Source organism: Phascolarctos cinereus, unplaced genomic scaffold (genome assembly GCF_003287225.1).
Source record: "Phascolarctos cinereus isolate Bilbo 61053 unplaced genomic scaffold, phaCin_HiC Scaffold_3;HRSCAF=262, whole genome shotgun sequence".
NCBI classification, from domain to species: Eukaryota; Metazoa; Chordata; class Mammalia; order Diprotodontia; family Phascolarctidae; genus Phascolarctos; species Phascolarctos cinereus.
This window is the reverse complement of record NW_027555736.1, coordinates 135,570,848-135,589,366: the sequence shown is the minus strand read 5'-3', so window position 1 is coordinate 135,589,366 and position 18,519 is coordinate 135,570,848. Positions and strand designations below refer to the sequence as shown.

Sequence of the window (18,519 nt, the reverse complement as noted above, 5' to 3'; positions counted from 1 at the left end):
TGTTGGACATCTCCACCTGGCTGTCATACTGGCACTTCAAGCTCAATAATGGAGGTAGGGACCCTTGCTTTCCCCTGATGTGCAGCAGCACATTTATAAACCTACAAATGTGCTACAGAATGAAAAATGTTAAAAAGCACTACCAGGATAAAGTGCTTTTAACTCAATTACATCAAATGTGATGACTAGTTCTCACTTCCATGGATCAGATGGCCAACAGGAGACAGATTCTCATTAGACCAAAGGTAAAATTCAAAACGAGTCTGGTTCTCGCAACGCTTAGTAAATAATAGGCATGCAATAAATATCCAGTTATTGACTGATTATTTCTCATATACTAACCTCTAAATTTGCTCTAATTAACATGATGCTACTCTAAGAATAAAAAAACAGTTAATTTTACCAAATAAACTGAATATTACCTATGAAGATTAAAAGACTTCTTTACCAGAAAATCCAGCAAGCTACCAATTCATCACCCAAAAAACCAGCTGCACTCGTTATTAGTCATATTTGCAATGGAGAAAGAAACCATAAAGCCAAATTTAATCACCTGATGAAATGCCTAACCCACATCCTTTTTCCTGGTCACTCCCATCTTTCACAAAGTTAAAAAACAAGAGGTCAAAACCAAGGAACAAAAAATGGCTAAAAGCTAGAACATGGTAATTATGAAATGTAATTCCCAAAATACTCATACATAACTCAACTGAACTTATTAAGTCAATATACCCCTAGACTCAATGCTGTACAAACTTAAAACATAGGCTTTGTCCTCAAGGAGTTTATAATCTTATGGGAGGAATTAGACATGTACGTAAACATCTATAATATGAAGCAGAGCTAAAAAGGAGAGCCCCAAAGTTCTATAACAAATATACCTAAGAAACCAATTAAATTTCAACTTTTTTTAGACTTAGGTTAAGTACTAAAGATAGAGATTTTTAAAAATCTTAAATTCAAGTACAAATAAAATCTACGTAAAAGCAACAAAATTTTCTTTTAGAATTATTATTAAATAGTCCCCACTTCAGCAGGAACAGAGGTACCATGGCTGCTGAAGAGTATGCCTACAGAGCACATTTTCTATCGAAGAAGCTACAAAAGCTCAGAGTATATGGCTCGGCAACTGAATTGATGTATATCAACCAGTTTAGCTAAATAAACTGGGAAGAGCTTACAACCAGAAGGTTAGCCATCAAATGATAGAATTTTTTTGGCCTCAAAAAATCATCAAAATGTTTCATTATGGTAAAGAAAGATTGTGATCTGCTCTGGAGGAGAAATCTCAAATCCTTAAATACAGGACCTATGACTTGACTGATATAGCAAATTCCCTTCAAAGGACCAAGCTGTGTCAATTGACACAATGCCTATGAACATACTAGAGAAAGGAGAAAGAAAATTTTATTTCAAAGCAAAATTATAATATCTACTTATATTTTTTTAAGTACACACGTACAGATACAAGAACTATAGCAAAATTGTAAAAAATAATTTTTTTTAAAATTCACTTGATGCACCTGGTCTTTCTACCAAGTGAGGATAAAGAAATTCCCTCTAATAAAACACATCAATACATACTCTGTAATTTACAGTCTTAGAGAGTTGCCTAGGGAACTGACGAGATTTTAAGTGGCTTGCCCAACATAATAAAGTCAGTAATATATCAGGAGAACCTTGAACCAAGTTGTCCTAAAACTTCAGGGGTGGTTCTCAATCTACTATACCATGTTGCTTCTAAATAATTTTAAAATACTATTGAATCAAATTAGTTAATAGTAATGACAACAAAAACTTGATCAGCAATTATCTATTTTTGAGTTTTCCCTACATTTTGAAATACTGAAATGAACTTTTCAATGGTTAGTAATAATCATTAATAGCCCAGACTGGCGGGAAAAAAGGAACCACATGTAAAGCAAGACTTTCTACAAAGAAAGACTGTCCTGACTCAAAAATTATTTATTTGGAGTATAGTCCTCTACAATCACATATGTAGGAAAAGAGTAAGTAAACAGTTCGTGTCTTTTAAGCCACCAGAGATTTTCTAAGTTCCTTAAGCAGATAGAATATCTCTCATATTTAGCCAAGGTATTAAGACCTGCACAGGTCAGTTAGCACAGTTTAGCAAAATTATAGTATCTTCTTCAGAAACATATTATCTCAATTTTGCTTAGCATCTGAATTTAGCTACCATCTCATGTTTTAGCAATTCAATATTAATGTCATGCAATATTCTCCAAACAACATACTTCATTAGTGCTAATTCAACTAAATTCAAGAGGTACAGGAGCTGAATAAATTTTAATTCTGTTAAGAAAATGTAACACTTCAGGTGAGTAATGTAAAAAGTATTAAAAGGTAGACTATTTCAAATATTTATCAAATTCAAAGCCTCTAAAGGCACACTTAGAGAACTTTAAGATCCTTAAATCTATAAAAATGAATTGATAATGAAAAATCAGACTCATTTACTCATTAAAGACTCACATTTAAAATTTACAAGGCACACAGAAACATAAGTAATTGTTCCTACTATAAGATACTAAGTACAAGTCTCTATTATTAATTTCCAAATAGTTCATTTAAAGATATATTTAACAAAGGTTTGTTTAACTAGCCCCTTGGGAGAACTAAACTGAGTAAGGCCTAAGGGAAAGCAGGAATGTAAGAAAGCTGGCAGGAAGGCAACAAACATTTATTAAGTGACTATTATATGGCAAACACTATGCTAAGGTGTTTGACAAAATCTCTATTTTATAGCTGAGTACACTGAAGCAGATAGAGGTAGGTAACTTGCCCAGTATTACAGCTAATAAAGTGTCTGAAGTTGGATCTGTATTCATATCTTCCTCACCAGAAGCCCAGCTCTCTATCCAGGGCCACCTAGCTGCCCTAAATAATACAAAAGATTGAAATGAAGACTCCAAAGGGTACTTTCCCTATGGCCATATTAAAAAAATGTAGATGTAGATGTAAATGTAAAGGTGTCTTGAGAAATGCAAAAAAAATGCAAATGGACAAGAAAAGATAGAGAAAAGGCTCACAAACAATCTTTACCTGCTCAGGAGCTCAAAGTAGCACAGGGAACAGAAACTAACAACAGGAGATATAAACAAGAAGGAAAATGAAAAGCAACTGGAAAACAGTAAGTGCCTTCCAGGAAAAACAGGATGATATACTGAGAGGATAGCAGGGACCTCAGGAAAGTTAAGGGGTTCTTAATCTTTTGTGTGCGTCATGGACCTTTTCTCAAAAAACTTTAAATGCACAAAATACACAAAGTAAGATTAAAAAGAAAACCAATGATACTAATATGTAGTTATCAAAAGTAAATTCTTCATTCATGAACTGCAAAGCTCAGAACCTTCTTTCAGTCTAATTAGTCTCCCTTCCTCCGTTCAGTAGTGCCCAACTCTTCATGGCCCCATTTGAGGTTTTCCTGACAAAGATACTAGAGTGGTTTGTCCTTTCCTTCTCCAGCACATTTTATAGATGAGGAACCTGAAGCAACTAGGGTTAAGTGACTTACCCAGGGTCACACAGCTATTAAGTATCTAAAGACAGATTTGAACTCAGGTCTTCCTGACTCCAGGTCTGGAGCTCTACTGACTGCAACACCTCACTAGGTTTCTCCTTTTGTTAAATAGTAAGGCCTTATTGCAATAGTTGTCTTAATTTCCCCCTCCTTTCTTCTGACTTTAAAAAATACTATTTGTTATATAGATGATAGCTCTCTTTGGGGAGGAAGGGGAAGGACATGGGAATATTGTTATAATGTAAAAAACAAAAGAACGAATAAAACTCTTTTTTTCCCCCTAAAGAGGGTGTGTGTGTGTGTGTGTGTGTGTGTGTGTGTGTGTGTGTGTGTGTGTGTGTGTGTTTCCATCATTGCAGGATCACAGATGTAGCACAAGAAGGAATCTTAAAAGTAATAAGTTGCTTTTTTATTTTAGAGATGAGAACATTGAGAACCCAGAGAGTTTTGCTAACTTTCAAAAGATGCACAGATATCATGTCAGAGAACTAGGATTTGAACCCAGATCTTTTGAATCCAAACCTAGCATTCATCCCATTCAATATCCTCCTCTACAAGTAGCACCTGACTACTTGCACAGAGACCAAGGAGTGAGATGACAAGGAAAGCCTGAGGAGCCTTAACTGAAGCCTGACACTGCTGGATGGATGAGCAGAGGTGAGCCACTTGGCCTCTCTGATCAGTAGTTTCACACACACTACCCTCTCCCGACCTCACCCCTATAATGTAAAATGGCTAGTTCAAGTGACCTATACAGCACCTTTCAAATCTAAATCTATAATCCTAAAGAGCCATATATAACCACAACTGCTTACAGAATCATTTAGTGACATACAAAGAAACTAGAATTAAAGTGACTAATTTCAGTTAGGATGAGAAATTCAAAGAGGCATCCCAAGTCATTTCAGTCCTAGTCCAAGCCCAATCATCCTAAAACATCCTTGCCAGCTGGAATTCACCACTGTTTGAAAAATTCTAGTGATGGGACATGTGCTTCAGTTATAATTGTTACAGAAGATGTTAACCTAATGTGTCGTCTCATCAACGTCAATCAACTCGATTTATTTCTGTCTGCCTATGCGACATGGACTCCATTTGCTCCTTCCATTTAAAAGTCCTTAAAATAGTAGGTTTTAAGATATTTGTTTTTTCTTCTCCAACAATGAATGAATGAAAAAAATTTATTAAGTATTTACTATGTGAAAGACAAACACCTTGCTAAAAGCTGGGCAGCTAAGTGGTACAGTGGATAGAGTATTGGGCCCAGAGTCAGAAAGACTCATCTTCCCTGAGTTTAAATCAGGGCTCAAACACCTAGTAGCTATGTGACCCTGGGCAAGTCACTTAACCCTGTTTGCCTCAGTTCCTCATCTATAAAATGAGCTAGAGAAGGAAATAGCAAAGCATTCCAGTACCTTTGCCAAGAAAACCTCAAATGGGGGGTCATGAAGAGTCAGACACAAATGAACAACAACAACAAATGCTGGAGACACAATCCAAAAGTAAGGACAATAGCTAACACCTCAAGGAGCTTACATTTTTTGAGCCAAACTTCTGTTTTTCAAATATTTTTGAAAAAATAATATAGTTTCTGCTTTTTAAAAAATCTTAGGCATCTCCTATTTTCCCACTTGCACTCATTCTAAACTTCTTTGGCTTCTCTATCACACTGCCATGCCAGATCTCCCCATCCTCCACTTTTCAACTTTCCTTTGTATACTGCCTTCCCCCATTAGATTGTAAGCCCCTTGGGGGCAAGGGCTGTGTTTTTGATATTTCTACACCTAAGGGCTCAGAACAGTGCTTGGCACAAAGTTGGTACTTAATAATTTATTGACCATTTATTGAATACTGAAAAATTGTATGGTTTCTAAGTCCCTCCCCCCCCCTTGTCTTTACTCTCTCTCAAAATAAGTCTTGAGAATGCAAAAAACAGCATGCTATAGGGAAAATTCCTGGATTGAGTAAAAAATCAATCAATAAGCATTGATTAGAGGGCATTGATTATTGGTACCTTGCGGGTGCTGGAGATAAACAAAAAATGAAATAGTGTCTGCTCAAGGTGTTTACATTTTATTTGGAGAGGCAACATAAATTAGAATACAACAGAATATACACGCAGGATAAATACAAAGTAGCTGCAAATAAGGTAGTTGGTGGGAGAGAAGGTGGAGTTGCCAGTCATCTGCTAAGTTACACATAGAAGGGGGTACTTCAGTTGAGTCTTAAAGTTAGGTTAGGGATTCTATTAGGCAGAAGTCAGTTAACAACTAAACCTACAGTTGAGTAATAGACTAACAGGTAAAGATGATCAAATATCCATCTCCCTTCTCCCCACTTTTGCATCGACAAGTGTAAGAGACTAGTACATAAAACTTCACCTCATTTTCACTGGATCCCAGAAATACCTGTTCTGGAAACAAATACAGTGTATGATGAAGGATTATACTGGAATATATATTACTAAAACTGAGTACCTCTCCTGAGATAAAGGGACAAAAGTAAAGTTAAGAAGCATTTATTAAGTGCTTACTATATGCCAGTCAATGGGCTAAGTGCTAGGGATACAAAGGAAAGCAAAAACACAATTCCTTATCTCTAGTAGTTCATATTCCAATGAGGAAGACTACATATAAATAACTATGTGCAAACAAGATATAAACAGGAGGCAATCTTAAAAGCCCTAAAAATTGGGGGGATCAGAAAAGGCCTCTGTATGGTTTAAGCTGAGATTTCAGTAAAGCCACAGGAGCTAAAAGGTAGAGACAAGGAAGGAGAGCATTCCAGGAATTAGGGACAGCTAGTAAAGAGAGAGCATTCAAGAGATGGACTGCTACATGAGAGAAACAAGAACTTCAGTGTCGTTACATTATACAATGTCTGAATCAGCAATGAAATGTTAATGTCTAAAGTTAAGCAGCAGCACGTGAAATAATCCTGTTATCAATTTTTTAAAACATATTTTGCTGTCAATAACCTCTTGAGGACATATATATAAGAAGCAGAAGCTTCGTGTCACAGGCTATGAAGAGTTGAGTAACTTTTTCTAAATAGTCCAAAGTATTGTCCTCAGTTCTACCAGCAATAATTTAGCATATCTATTTTCCCACTGTCACTATAATCTTATGTTTTTCCCATCTTTCAGCACAATCTTGGTAAGTGTAGGGAAGTACCTCAGGCCTGTTTTAATTTACATCTGATTATCAGCGATTTTGGACATTTTTCTGGCTATTGAACCACTTGTATTTCTTTTTTTAAGAGGTATGGCCTTTGAAAAATGATTATAGGGGCAGCTAGGTGGCCCTGAAGTCAGGAGGCTCTGAGTTCAAATCTGGCCTCAAACCAAACACTTGACACTTACTATCTGTGTGACCCTGGGCAAGTCACTTAACCCCCATTGCCCACCCACTGCCCCTCCCCCCAAATGACTATAATGACTGGTTAAGTAAATAAGATTATAGGTCTAAAGGCATTAGAGTACTAAATTAAAACTACCAAATGAATGGTAGTTTTCTATTTATATAATTAATAATGATTATTATTAACTTAAAGCACTAGATAAATGCTATCACTACTGCTGCTGCTTCTGCTGCTACCACCACATTCTTGTTCTAAAACCATTCAGGAGAAAGCCAGGATTAAGATGAGAATGGAATCATCTTTTATTCTTCTCTCTCCCTTTTACCACTTATATCCAGTAAGCTGCCAAATCCTTTTTCAACTCTATTTCCATAATCATTCTCATAGTGCAACTACCCCAGTTTGGTTATAATGAGCTCTTAATTACTTAAATGCAACAACTTTCTATGTAGTCTCCTTGCTTCCTACCTACGTCTATAACTATAATTTTAGTAATTCATAGGTGTGACTATGTCACACACCCTTTCATGCACAATGTGTTCTTGCTAACCTAGACTACAAGCCGCTCCTTGATCTTGTCTTACTCTCTCCATATTTCATGCAGGCTGTCGCCAATATCTGAAACATAGTCACTGCTTCATTTTCATTTACTAAAACTTCGATTTTCCTTCCAGATCCAGCTCAGGTGCTACTTCTTCCATAGAAAGTGATTTTTTTCTCTATCACATTCCATCTTGTATAATACCTTTCTGTGTAAATATCTTCTCAGCTCCTTGTAGTAAGCTCCACAAAAGAAGAATCCATCTAATTGTTCATCTATCTATCTTACTGCCCCTAACAAAGTGCTTTGCAGACAGTAAATGTTTGAGAAGTTTAACTGAAAAGACAAGTTGGAGGTAGAAAACTGTAAGAAACACAAAACCTAGATTTTTAAAGCCCTCAATAGATAAGTGGTCAAAAGGATATGAACAGTTTTTCATATAAGAAATGAAAATTTTTAAATATGGAAAAATAGTGACCCAAATCACTAAGAAAAATTTAAATGAAAACAAGTCTGGATTTGAAATCATACTTCAGACCCAGAATAGTAGTGAAGTATTAGATGAACTGAATGTTACTGTTATTAAGAACAAATCTACTCATCTGACTGGGCCTAACATCTCTTCTAACTTCTAGACAAGAATCTCCAATCTCAAATTGGATGCCCTATAGATATATAAACTCATCATGTCCAAAACTGAACTCATTTTCTTCCCCTCTCACAGCCCACTTCCCCTCCAAACTCCCTTGTTACTATGCATAGCACACCACCATCTTCCAAGTTATCTAAACTCTCAAAGTGCTCAACCTAGGGGACACCCTCAACATCTCAATTGCTCTCTCTTAATTCTTCGAGTTTTTACAACAGTAATTCTTAAAATATTTGAACTAATTTTTAAAACTAAATACTTTAAAACTAAAATACTTGAACTAATTTTTTAAAACTAAAAAATATTTTACATAAAAACATCACATTCAAAAACACAGAGAATATACTTAAAACACATCTAGATCCAAAAGGAAAATTTTAAAACTTTTTAAATCACATACATAAATAAAAATGAATAAGCTGTATGCATAATGACACTGTTTTAAATCAAAACACACAACTATGCCATCACCTGCCATTGCTGGGTTGCTGTGGAGAATGCCTAGAATGATCTGAAGGCTCTGACCTCTGGTCAGGAGATCGTGAACGGCTGCGGCGGGGCCTGTCATGTGATCGATTGGAATGGTCGGATGCCAGCGACTGAATTTCTGAAATGTCTGTTGAATAAAAGTTGGGTTTTGTTCCATGAAATGACTGCAATAAAATGACAGTGTCCCTTACTGATAATGGAAATAAACATCTGACTATATACATATATACACACACACACATACATACATATTTAAAGTAGCTCACTTTATATGTTTACCTTTAACAATAAAGGAATAAGTCAATGCTCTCAAATAAACACACTAAAGGCTTTATTGGTTTATTTTAAATACTGGTAATAAGTAGATTCTAATGATGTTTGATTTCATAAGAAATCATAATTTTTTTCTAAACTTTCACTCTAAACCAAGAAAATATAGAGCAGGTTATGACCTTTACTTAAAAAGAAAATTGCAAGACACATTCACACTTACCATCTCTTTCAGACGCATTAGCCGAGTGAATACTGTCAGAAAGATCAGGGACATTCAAAAGCGTAGCTCGCTCATCTCTCTGTACTACCATTTTCAATTTGCCTTTGGACCGTTCTATTAATGTCTTTGCATCTGTCAATGACATATTTTCTGTCACAGTGCCATTTATCTACAATAGAACAGAGGCTGTATATTGGAAATGAGTGATATACAAATACATATCCAACTATCAAAAACAATGCAAACTGCTCATGCCTTTACTATAAGGAGCAGAGTTATGTCTATTTAAAGCTTTCAGTTTATCAAATTATCACCTACCTTAAATCAGCAAGTTCTTAGCTGATCCACAGCCATTGAATCAGATAAAACAAATCAATATATCTATAATTCTCTCTTTTGTTCACTCTCAAAGATTATACCACAACCTAAAGCTTTCTGTCACTTAAAATCAAACAAACGAAAAAAAAAAAAGGCTCTCTGGGAGGAGAAGGGGGAGTCATACTTGGGATCACTATGATGATATAAGAAACAAATACATCAATAAAAACTTATTTTTTAAAAACCATAAACTCCAATCTTCAGTAATTAGAAAAACCACAACTTTCTCAGCTCAATCAACTGAAACAACTGTTATAGGAAAATGAAAGCAAGGTCTTCCAAACAGCTGTATGTGCCAACATAATTCTGTGGCAACATAACATATCTTTCAGCATCTAGCACTAAGATATGACAGATGGCAGCTTCTTTATTTCTTCCCCTTAGACTTAATTTAATATTAAGGATCTAGTAAACTGTCTCAATCAACACAAGCAAAAATTTGGAATAATAAAAACAATTTGTTTGACACTTCAATCCAAAGAAATTTCAGAATATGACTATACCTTCAATACAACATCACCTTCTTGGATATTGCCATCTCTTGCTGCCAAACTATCCTGTGATATTTCTTTTACAAATATATGACTGGCCAAACGAAGTCCATATTCTGTAATCAAACATTGAAATAACCTTAGTATAAAACCATATAAAACACTTCTCAATACCTTGAATTACAACATCAATAGCAATAGTCTAAGGACAAATTCAGACACAGTAAATGAGTTTTAAAAATAGATAATATTCTTTGCAAAAGAGCACAAAGAAATTCCTTATAATAGGGAAAAGTAGAAAGTGCTTCAAATGTTAATGTAAAAAGTGAAATTAAAACTGCTTGAACCAAGCTTCTTTCCTACCATGTGAAGACCAAAGTAATAAAAATGTAATGAAAAAATAGATTACTTCCCAATAATACACTGACAATTGTACTATTTCTAAGAACACATTATTTTGAAGGCAGATATAATATGAACAACTGTATTCAAATTAAAAAAGGAAAATGGATAATGTTTATGGAAGAACTGGAAAAGTAACATCACAAACAAGAATATTTAATTCTAAGTATTCTAATCTCTTTTAGCTCTTATGGAAACAGGCTAGGAACAAAATCAGATTGAAATTAACAAGAGAATTCCTTCGGCAAATATAACATATATGCATACACATATATACATACATATAATATACCCACATAGCACACAGACACATACATACATGCATATATATATCAATATGCACGTGTGTACGTGCATGCACACTAAGCAGGATTCTTACCGAGAATGACCAAGGATCATGATGACTGCACAAAATACTGCTGATAATGACTGGTTACTAATTTTTGGAAATTCTCTTATTAAACAGGTCAACAAAGCACTATGTGAATATGTACAGGAAGGGTATCTATTAGCACTAAGAATTAGTCTTATTATTATAACAGATTTATCAGTGTAATTTTCAGCTCTAGAAAGTTTTTTTTTCTTTTTCACTTTCCACAAGCCACACAACTGCATCAGCTATAAATTTTTATATATGTTTTCTGCCAAATTACATAGAATTAGTTAATAAGGAATGATCTATATTATCAAGAACTGGAATACACAAATCAAAAAGAAATGAACCAATTCTGTGATTTTTTTAAATTAAGACTTCAAGTACTAGTAGAGTTTACCTTCATTTTTCCGAGACTTCACCAATGTTACTTTGGTAGGTTTTGCAGGTTGACTGGAAGCAACAGATCTCCTATCTGATCGAGGAGACAAGCTCCTCTCTCGACTTGCACTTCGATCTCTCACCCAACTCTTTTCACCCCTTCTACTAACAACTGGACCACTTCGTGTACCTCTTGAATCATGTACCTCTTCATCATAACTATCCTCTTCATTTTCAGATACTGGCTCAGGATCTGGACGGGTTACTGGTATCTGAACTTTCTTTTTTCTTCGAATAGTCTATAACCAAAATAGTATAACCAAATCACTTTATGACCCAAATGTGCATAAGTAGGATACACACACACAGATATACATACCTCTATGTATGGGGAGAAGAGGAAGGGGGGAAAGGAGGAAACAGAGAGAACAAACAACAAATGACCACTAAGGGCTATTTTCTAATTGCTTTTTCCCCATTCTTGAATGCTGAGATACTAAAAGTATCGTTTCAGTAGAATGCATCCTAAAATCTTTCTTAAAGTGAAATTATCATAATCTCAAAGGAAAAGAAAATAATCAATAAATCCACCAAACATGTAGTGGCTTGAATAAACTGCTATGGCACTGCCCTCTCCATAAAACTCTATGTTAATCCCACCTTCAATCTTCAGTCCTAAAATACTCTTATCACTTACTTTCTCTACTCATATTCTAGAGCTGCTAAGTAACAAAGGACGAAATCTCAACTCCATGCTGGCTGAATTTACTACAAATTCAAGTTATCTAATATTGGTGGGGGCAGCTAGGTTGTGCACTAAGGGGCCTGGAGTCAGGAAGATCTGAGTTCAAATTTTGCCTCAGATACTTACTAGCTATGTGACCCTGGGTAAGTCATATAACCTCCATTTGCCTCAGTTCTTCATCTGTAAGATGGGGACATAATGGAGAATGAAATGTCAAACCACTCCAGTGTTTTTTGCAAGAAAACCCATGGACAATTTCCATGGGATCATGTAGAGTCAGACACGACTCAACAACAACATCAGTAGGGCTCAAATGTTGCAAAGTTTTTATGCTTCCTTGTTATGCTTTCTTACCTACTCCCCTCAGTAGCTGTTCCAAACCTTCTTTTCCCTTAATTTGTAATCTGGCTTTCAACCCTATAAATCCATTGAAACTGCTCTTTCCAAGGTTACTAACTTTTTTTTTTTTGCTTACGCAATCCGGGTTAAGTGACTTGCCCAGGGTCACAGAGCTACTTAATGCCAAGTGTCTGGGGCCAGATTTGAAATCAGGTCTTCCTTACTCTAAGACCAGAGCTCCATCCACTGTACCACCTAGCTGCCCCTCAACAAACTCTTAGTCATAAAATAATAGCCTTTTTCAATCTTCATTCCCTTTTGATACCTCTGTAATTTTAATACTACTGGTCAATCTCTCTCACCTCTGACCTCTCCCTACCCCCAGCTTTTTAACACTATCTTTTCCCAAGATACTGCCCTTTCCTGGTTTTCCCTTCTTATCTCACCAATCATCCAATTCCTGCTTGCTTAGTGTAGGTGGATGTTCCAGGCCCTCTTTTCTTCCACCTCTACACAAACTTTGTTGGCCTCAACTCTTTAGCTCCCATAGTTAAGTATTATCTCTCTGCAAATTACTACATCTATATAACCAGTCTAAATCTCTCTTGAACTCAAGTAACATTGTCACCTGCCTACTAGATAATCTCCAACTTGAAGTGCCACAGGCATCTCAATTTCATTATGTCCAAAATGAAACTCGTTATCTTCTATCCCAAACCCCAACTTCTGTGGCACATAGACACAGTAGTGAACTTGGAGCCAGTAAGACCTCATACTTGCTGTGTGAAACTGTTCAATCACTCAATCTACCTGTGCTTGAATTACCTCATCTACAAAAAGGAGATAATAGTACCTACCTTAAAGGGATGCAATAATCAAATGAATAGTGTACATAAAGCGCTTTGCAAACTATAAAATACTATTATTATTGTTGTTATTTCTGTTAAGACTATTACTTCCATTCTAGTTACTGAGGTTCATAAATCCAGAGTTAACCCTCTTTCCTTTCCCTGATCAAGGATAATCAAGCAACTGTCTCTTCATTCACATGATTACTATCCTAATCCAAGTACTCACCTCCTCTCCCCTAGACTACCTACAATACTCTCCTAACTGCTCTCTCTACATATAGTATCCTCCATCTCTACATGTTCTTCACACAGTTGCCAAAATAAGATTCATGAGGCATAGACAGGTTTGATCAAGTCATAGGTCTGTCCATAAATCTTAGTGACTCCCCACTGCCTCTAAAATAAAATGTGAACTCCTAAGCCTGGAAACTCTTTGGCCCTCCATGTGCCCCAATAACTAGTGTGACTCTCACCTAGTCTTTCTTAACCTAGACTATTCACTATCCTTCACAAATACTCCAAGTTCCACCTCCATTCATACAAACCATTTTCCATACCTAGAAATACTACCCTCTCTAGTTTTTAGTGTTCCTTTATTGCTCAGTTCTCCTTATAACATATCTATTTGTGTACATGTTGTATTTCCCCAGTAGGTTAGACTCTCCTGAGGACAGGTAACTAGGAAAAAAAATTTCTAATCCTTATCCTTAGCACAATGCTTTACATATTATAAGTACTTAATAAAGAATTAGAAATTAACTTACAGCACATAAAAAGCAAAAAATCAGATTAGCAGAAAAATCACTAGGTTGCATCAAAAGACCAGGGTTTTGGTCCTGGCTGAGCCTTAATGATACTGAGCAAGTTACTTAGCCTCAGACTCAGGCTTTAGTACAATTATTTGTTTTGATGATTTATTCCTTGACATACTCACTCCTTAGTATAATGCTAGTTTACATTTAAGTTGAGTGAGTAGGGGAATCACATAATTAGATCACTGTTTAAGAAAAACAACTTTGAGAGAAGTGTATAGGATGGGCTAGAAGGATGGGAAACTTGAGGCTATTAAGTATAACAGAATCCAGTATCTCCTGGATACTAAGTCCAGCAATAGTAGAGAAAACTTTAAAAACACAACTTCAGTTTGAATGATAGATTTTAAACTGAAAAATAATAAAAATCTAGCTTAAAAGGTAAACAAGATATTAACATTAGTTTAGGAGTGATCCTTAAGAACTCTGAAAATATTAAAGTTATTGAAGGAAAATGTGTTTTAAAACATACTGAGAAGAAAACTACAACGCAAGAAAACTCTGAAATAAAAAAAAATTAAGCTGTTGTTAGTTTTATAGATAAGAACTGTATAAAAATAAAATATCCTGTCAGTTCCACAAGAAGTTGACAAGGCAAGATATATATGGGAAATTTACTGGAAACTACCTATAAGGGAGCTTGGAAGCTTGCTTTCTTTTCACTTGATTAGCTGTATTTCTGTGATTTATTTAAAGGAAGTATCATATTTAATGGAAGATACTTCCTCCTCTCACTTTTCAGTTATATTAAAATTTAAAGTTATGAGAAAAAGTTGGTGATATTATATGCAAGGTTCGATGCAGCTTTACATATCAACTATTTTGATTCAGTCCAAGTCCTGCAGGAAACCTGCTAATAGGAACTGTCAGCATATTTTGCAGGCCACAAAGTCAGTAATTAAATAAAGAAATATATATATTTCAATGAAACAAGTAATGCAAAAATTTGGTCACAAATGTACCCACCTCTATGCATATGCCTATCATAAAAATCCTTTCATCTTCTAAGGTGGTAATGAATAGAAAGTCAACTATTATCCTAATAATAACTTTTTCAACTGAAGAAATGTTGGTACACGAATTTAACTGCACAACCCTTTATTCTGTGACAGATGAGAAGGTCAGTCACTGAAGCAGTCATTTTACTGATTTTAAAATGCTGTCAGCACTAATGAGATATTTTGTTTCAAAGAAGGCCATGCAGATATGTATTGCATCCAAATCAGACACTCAAGTTCCTAATCCTTGATGCTCTAAAAGGAACTTACAATTACAGTTACTTACAATTTTTGCATTTTTTCCACTTTTCCTTAACTGCTGAACAGCAAAAGCATGTTCCACATTATCCATGGAAACACCATTAACCATTGCAACACGGTCATTTTCCCTGTTTAAAAAAAAAAAAGTCAAGTTAAAAAACAATGCTGAAAAATTTATGTAGCACTAAAAAAATCAAAAAAGATGATCTACAGAAAAAAATTACTTAACTAGCTACACCAAGGATGGCAACATACTTATCTTCAGATCTACCACAATTCCATCTGGACAATAAGCCATTGTCCATTTTCTTTAAAAACAAAACAAATCACTACCAACAAGGCCTATCATCTAAAACAGCTGCCCTAAGAACACAGGAAAAGGAAACACTTACTGAAGTTGTCCTTCAGCTGGACCTCCTTTCAACACATCAGAAATGACTATTGAGGTTTCACCACTCTGAAAATGAGGATTATCTCTTCCTCCTGATATTGCAATTCCAAACCCAAATCCAGGAGCCTAGATTTTAACAATACATGAATAAATGAATGAATGAACGGATAAATAAAGCATTCCTTAAGTAACAAGGACTGTCCAATACTTTCAAGTCTGTCATAATCTAGAGCATTAAGCAAATGGAACAAAAAGGGCTAATTTACTTAATTCTATAAACCTATGTTAAAAAGTATAGTCAGAAAATAGGTAAAGAAATATTAACGTGTACTATGGTTGAGTTTTTTTTTTAATTAAAACATAATGAAAACACTTAGCACTAAAATCAGTCATCATAATTAGCTTATTTTTTAATTTTTTAGAAGATAATTGAGGATGCCATGCAGTGATTACAGGATTATCATTATGGCAACCACTAAAGTTTCTATTTGCTTGAACATTCTATTATTCTATAGGTATATAGGTATCAGCAGAGAGGACCTAATGAATAAATGTATACAAGATACTTTACTGTAGGACACAATCATGTAAGAATCCAATTCAATCTAACTGAAAAGATAAAAAATTTTCAAATCAATTAACATTACAAATTCCAAATTAACACAATCGTGTAGTTTTATTAATTCCTACTCCAAGTGGCAATGATTCGGTATATAACAATAGATATACAATATTTAAAAGTCAGTGAACAAGAACGTTAAGTGTTTACTATGTGCCAAGCATTGTGCTAAGCACTAGGGAAACAAGAAAGGCAAGACAATAACAATAATTACAACAAAAATATGATCTCTCGATGGGCTCACATCTCAATGGGGGAGACAGTATGCAAATATCTATGTATATATATGATATTAGAGCATATACAGATTTCAGGGGAAAAGGAGGAGGGCTGAGGGAAGGAAATGAAATAAGAAACCAGAAAAGGCCTCTTACAGATGGCAAGATTTAAGCTGAGTACTAAAGGAATCCAGGAAAGCCAGGAGGCAGGGATGAAACATTCTAGGTATGGAAGCCAAGAATGGCACAAAAGGGCATGCAGTCTGTAGTTTGGAGGGTCTTATGTAAGACACAATGAATAGTTCAATTTTAAGAACACCAGAAAGGTATAAAACATCCAAGTTGTAAATATCAAAGAGTATTCTTATGCTTGGTGCAAGAGAAGGAACCATTTAAGTTTACTGATAATGGGATATACTGTAGGCTTTAAAGAAATCAGTTTACAGTCTGGGGAAGTAAGGCAGGGATAACAACCCACAACTGTCCAGGAATGAGGTGAAGGATCTTCCACCAGGGTGGTAGCTGTGGAAATGGAGGAGTTGTAATTTTGAAAACAAGGTTTGACAACAGATTGACTATGTCGATTAAGTGGAGATATCACCAATGCTGCAAGCCTGGATGCCCTAACAGTAATAGGAAAGTTGGAACAAGGGAGGTTAGATAAGTTCTGTTTTGGACATGTTGACTTTTCAGGATGCTATAGGACATCCAGTTTGAGATATCTAAAAAGTATTTGATGATATAAGACTGGAGCTCTGGAAAAGATACTATTAACAGGTGAATAAACAAAGTAACCTTGTATGAATCATTTGCATTTTCAGATAATTATGACTAAGCTACTTGAGAAGCTTACTACAATACTTAAAATACCCCCACACCTTCCAGACACACACAAAAGAACAAAAACAAGCAGATCTTTCCTCCAAACTTCCTGTTTTCTGTTGTAGGTACCATTATACTATATTCCCAGACACCAAGGTTCATAAACTTGGAGGTTATTTTTGACTCTTCCACTCCCTCACCCCTATACTGAAATAGTTGTTAAGTCCTTTCAACTCTGCCACCACATTTCTTCCTTTTATCTGCTTACTCTTAAGACGACCATTATAGCTCAAACCCTCAACAGTTCTCTCCTAGATTATAATAAAAATTCCTCTACTGCCTACTTCCAGCCTTAATACTAGGTCCTAATAGGGGACCTTAATATTCCTGTAGATGCTCCCTCAAACTTTCTAGCTTTTCCTTTCTTCAATTTCATTAACTCCCATGACCAATTCCACTACCTCAGTCACTGACACAAATGCTCACACAATAAAACTTTCTACTGAACTCAAATTTTCAGCTCTTAACATTCAAGTTAGTTGTCATATCTGATTTTCTCAGTCTGCTTTCCTTCTGGATCTATTTGACACTGCTGATCCTCTTCTCTCTAGGTTTTCACCTTCTAACTAACCACTCCTTCTCAGACACATATGGCATGGCCCCTAACTGAAGGTGTTCTCCACAGTGCTGCTCTGACTCTTCTTCTCTTCTCCCTCTACATGTTCTCTCTTGGTAAACTCATCAGCTCCAATAAATCATCTCTACACACAACTCCCAAAACTACATAGCTAGCTCCAGTCTTTGCTCTGAATTTCAGTTCCAGACCACCAACTGACCAATGATGGACGCCCCAGAGACATTTTAAATCCAAACTACCTAAAATGTAACTCATTATCTTACTTTCCTTAACTTTTCTCCACTACCAAACTTTCTTATTTCTGGCTAAGGTACTGTTATCTTTTCAATATCTTATATTTGTAATAAGTGTTGTTTTCAACTCCTCATTCTTCCTCATACTACATATCTAATCAGTTGCTAGATTTTCCCATTTCTACCTTCATGAACCCTCTTACAACTTACTCATTCTTTCCACTCACACAGCTACTAATTTAGTTCAGCCCTTATCATCTCTCACTCATTACAGAAGCCTCAACTGGTCGCCCTGCCTCAAACCTCTCATCACTACAATCCTTTATATACATACTGCTGCCACACTAATATTCCTTAAGTGTAGATCTTACCAGGTGATTCCCCTAGTTTCCCAAATCTAATGGCTCCCTATTGTGTCTAGAATTAAAATAAGAATTTGTCTATTTAGCTGTTAGGGCAAGCCCTACGTAACCTGGCTCCAACCTACCTGTCCAG

General features: G+C 35.5%; 1 protein-coding gene across 8 annotated transcripts in view; it reads right to left on the bottom strand.

Moving 5' to 3' along the window:
* Positions 1 to 18,519, bottom strand: part of TJP1 (tight junction protein 1) — a 289,379-nt gene that overhangs the window by 38,871 nt on the left and 231,989 nt on the right. For all 8 annotated transcript variants that reach the window (XM_020963527.2, XM_020963534.2, XM_020963543.2 and 5 more), the window contains 6 exons: positions 15,497 to 15,621; positions 15,130 to 15,232; positions 11,118 to 11,397; positions 9,955 to 10,058; positions 9,074 to 9,242; positions 8,563 to 8,707 (listed from right to left, as the gene is read on the bottom strand). In XM_020963527.2, coding sequence (XP_020819186.1) covers positions 8,563 to 8,707; positions 9,074 to 9,242; positions 9,955 to 10,058; positions 11,118 to 11,397; positions 15,130 to 15,232; positions 15,497 to 15,621 — 926 coding nt within the window. The remainder of the gene's footprint in view (positions 1 to 8,562; positions 8,708 to 9,073; positions 9,243 to 9,954; positions 10,059 to 11,117; positions 11,398 to 15,129; positions 15,233 to 15,496; positions 15,622 to 18,519) is intronic.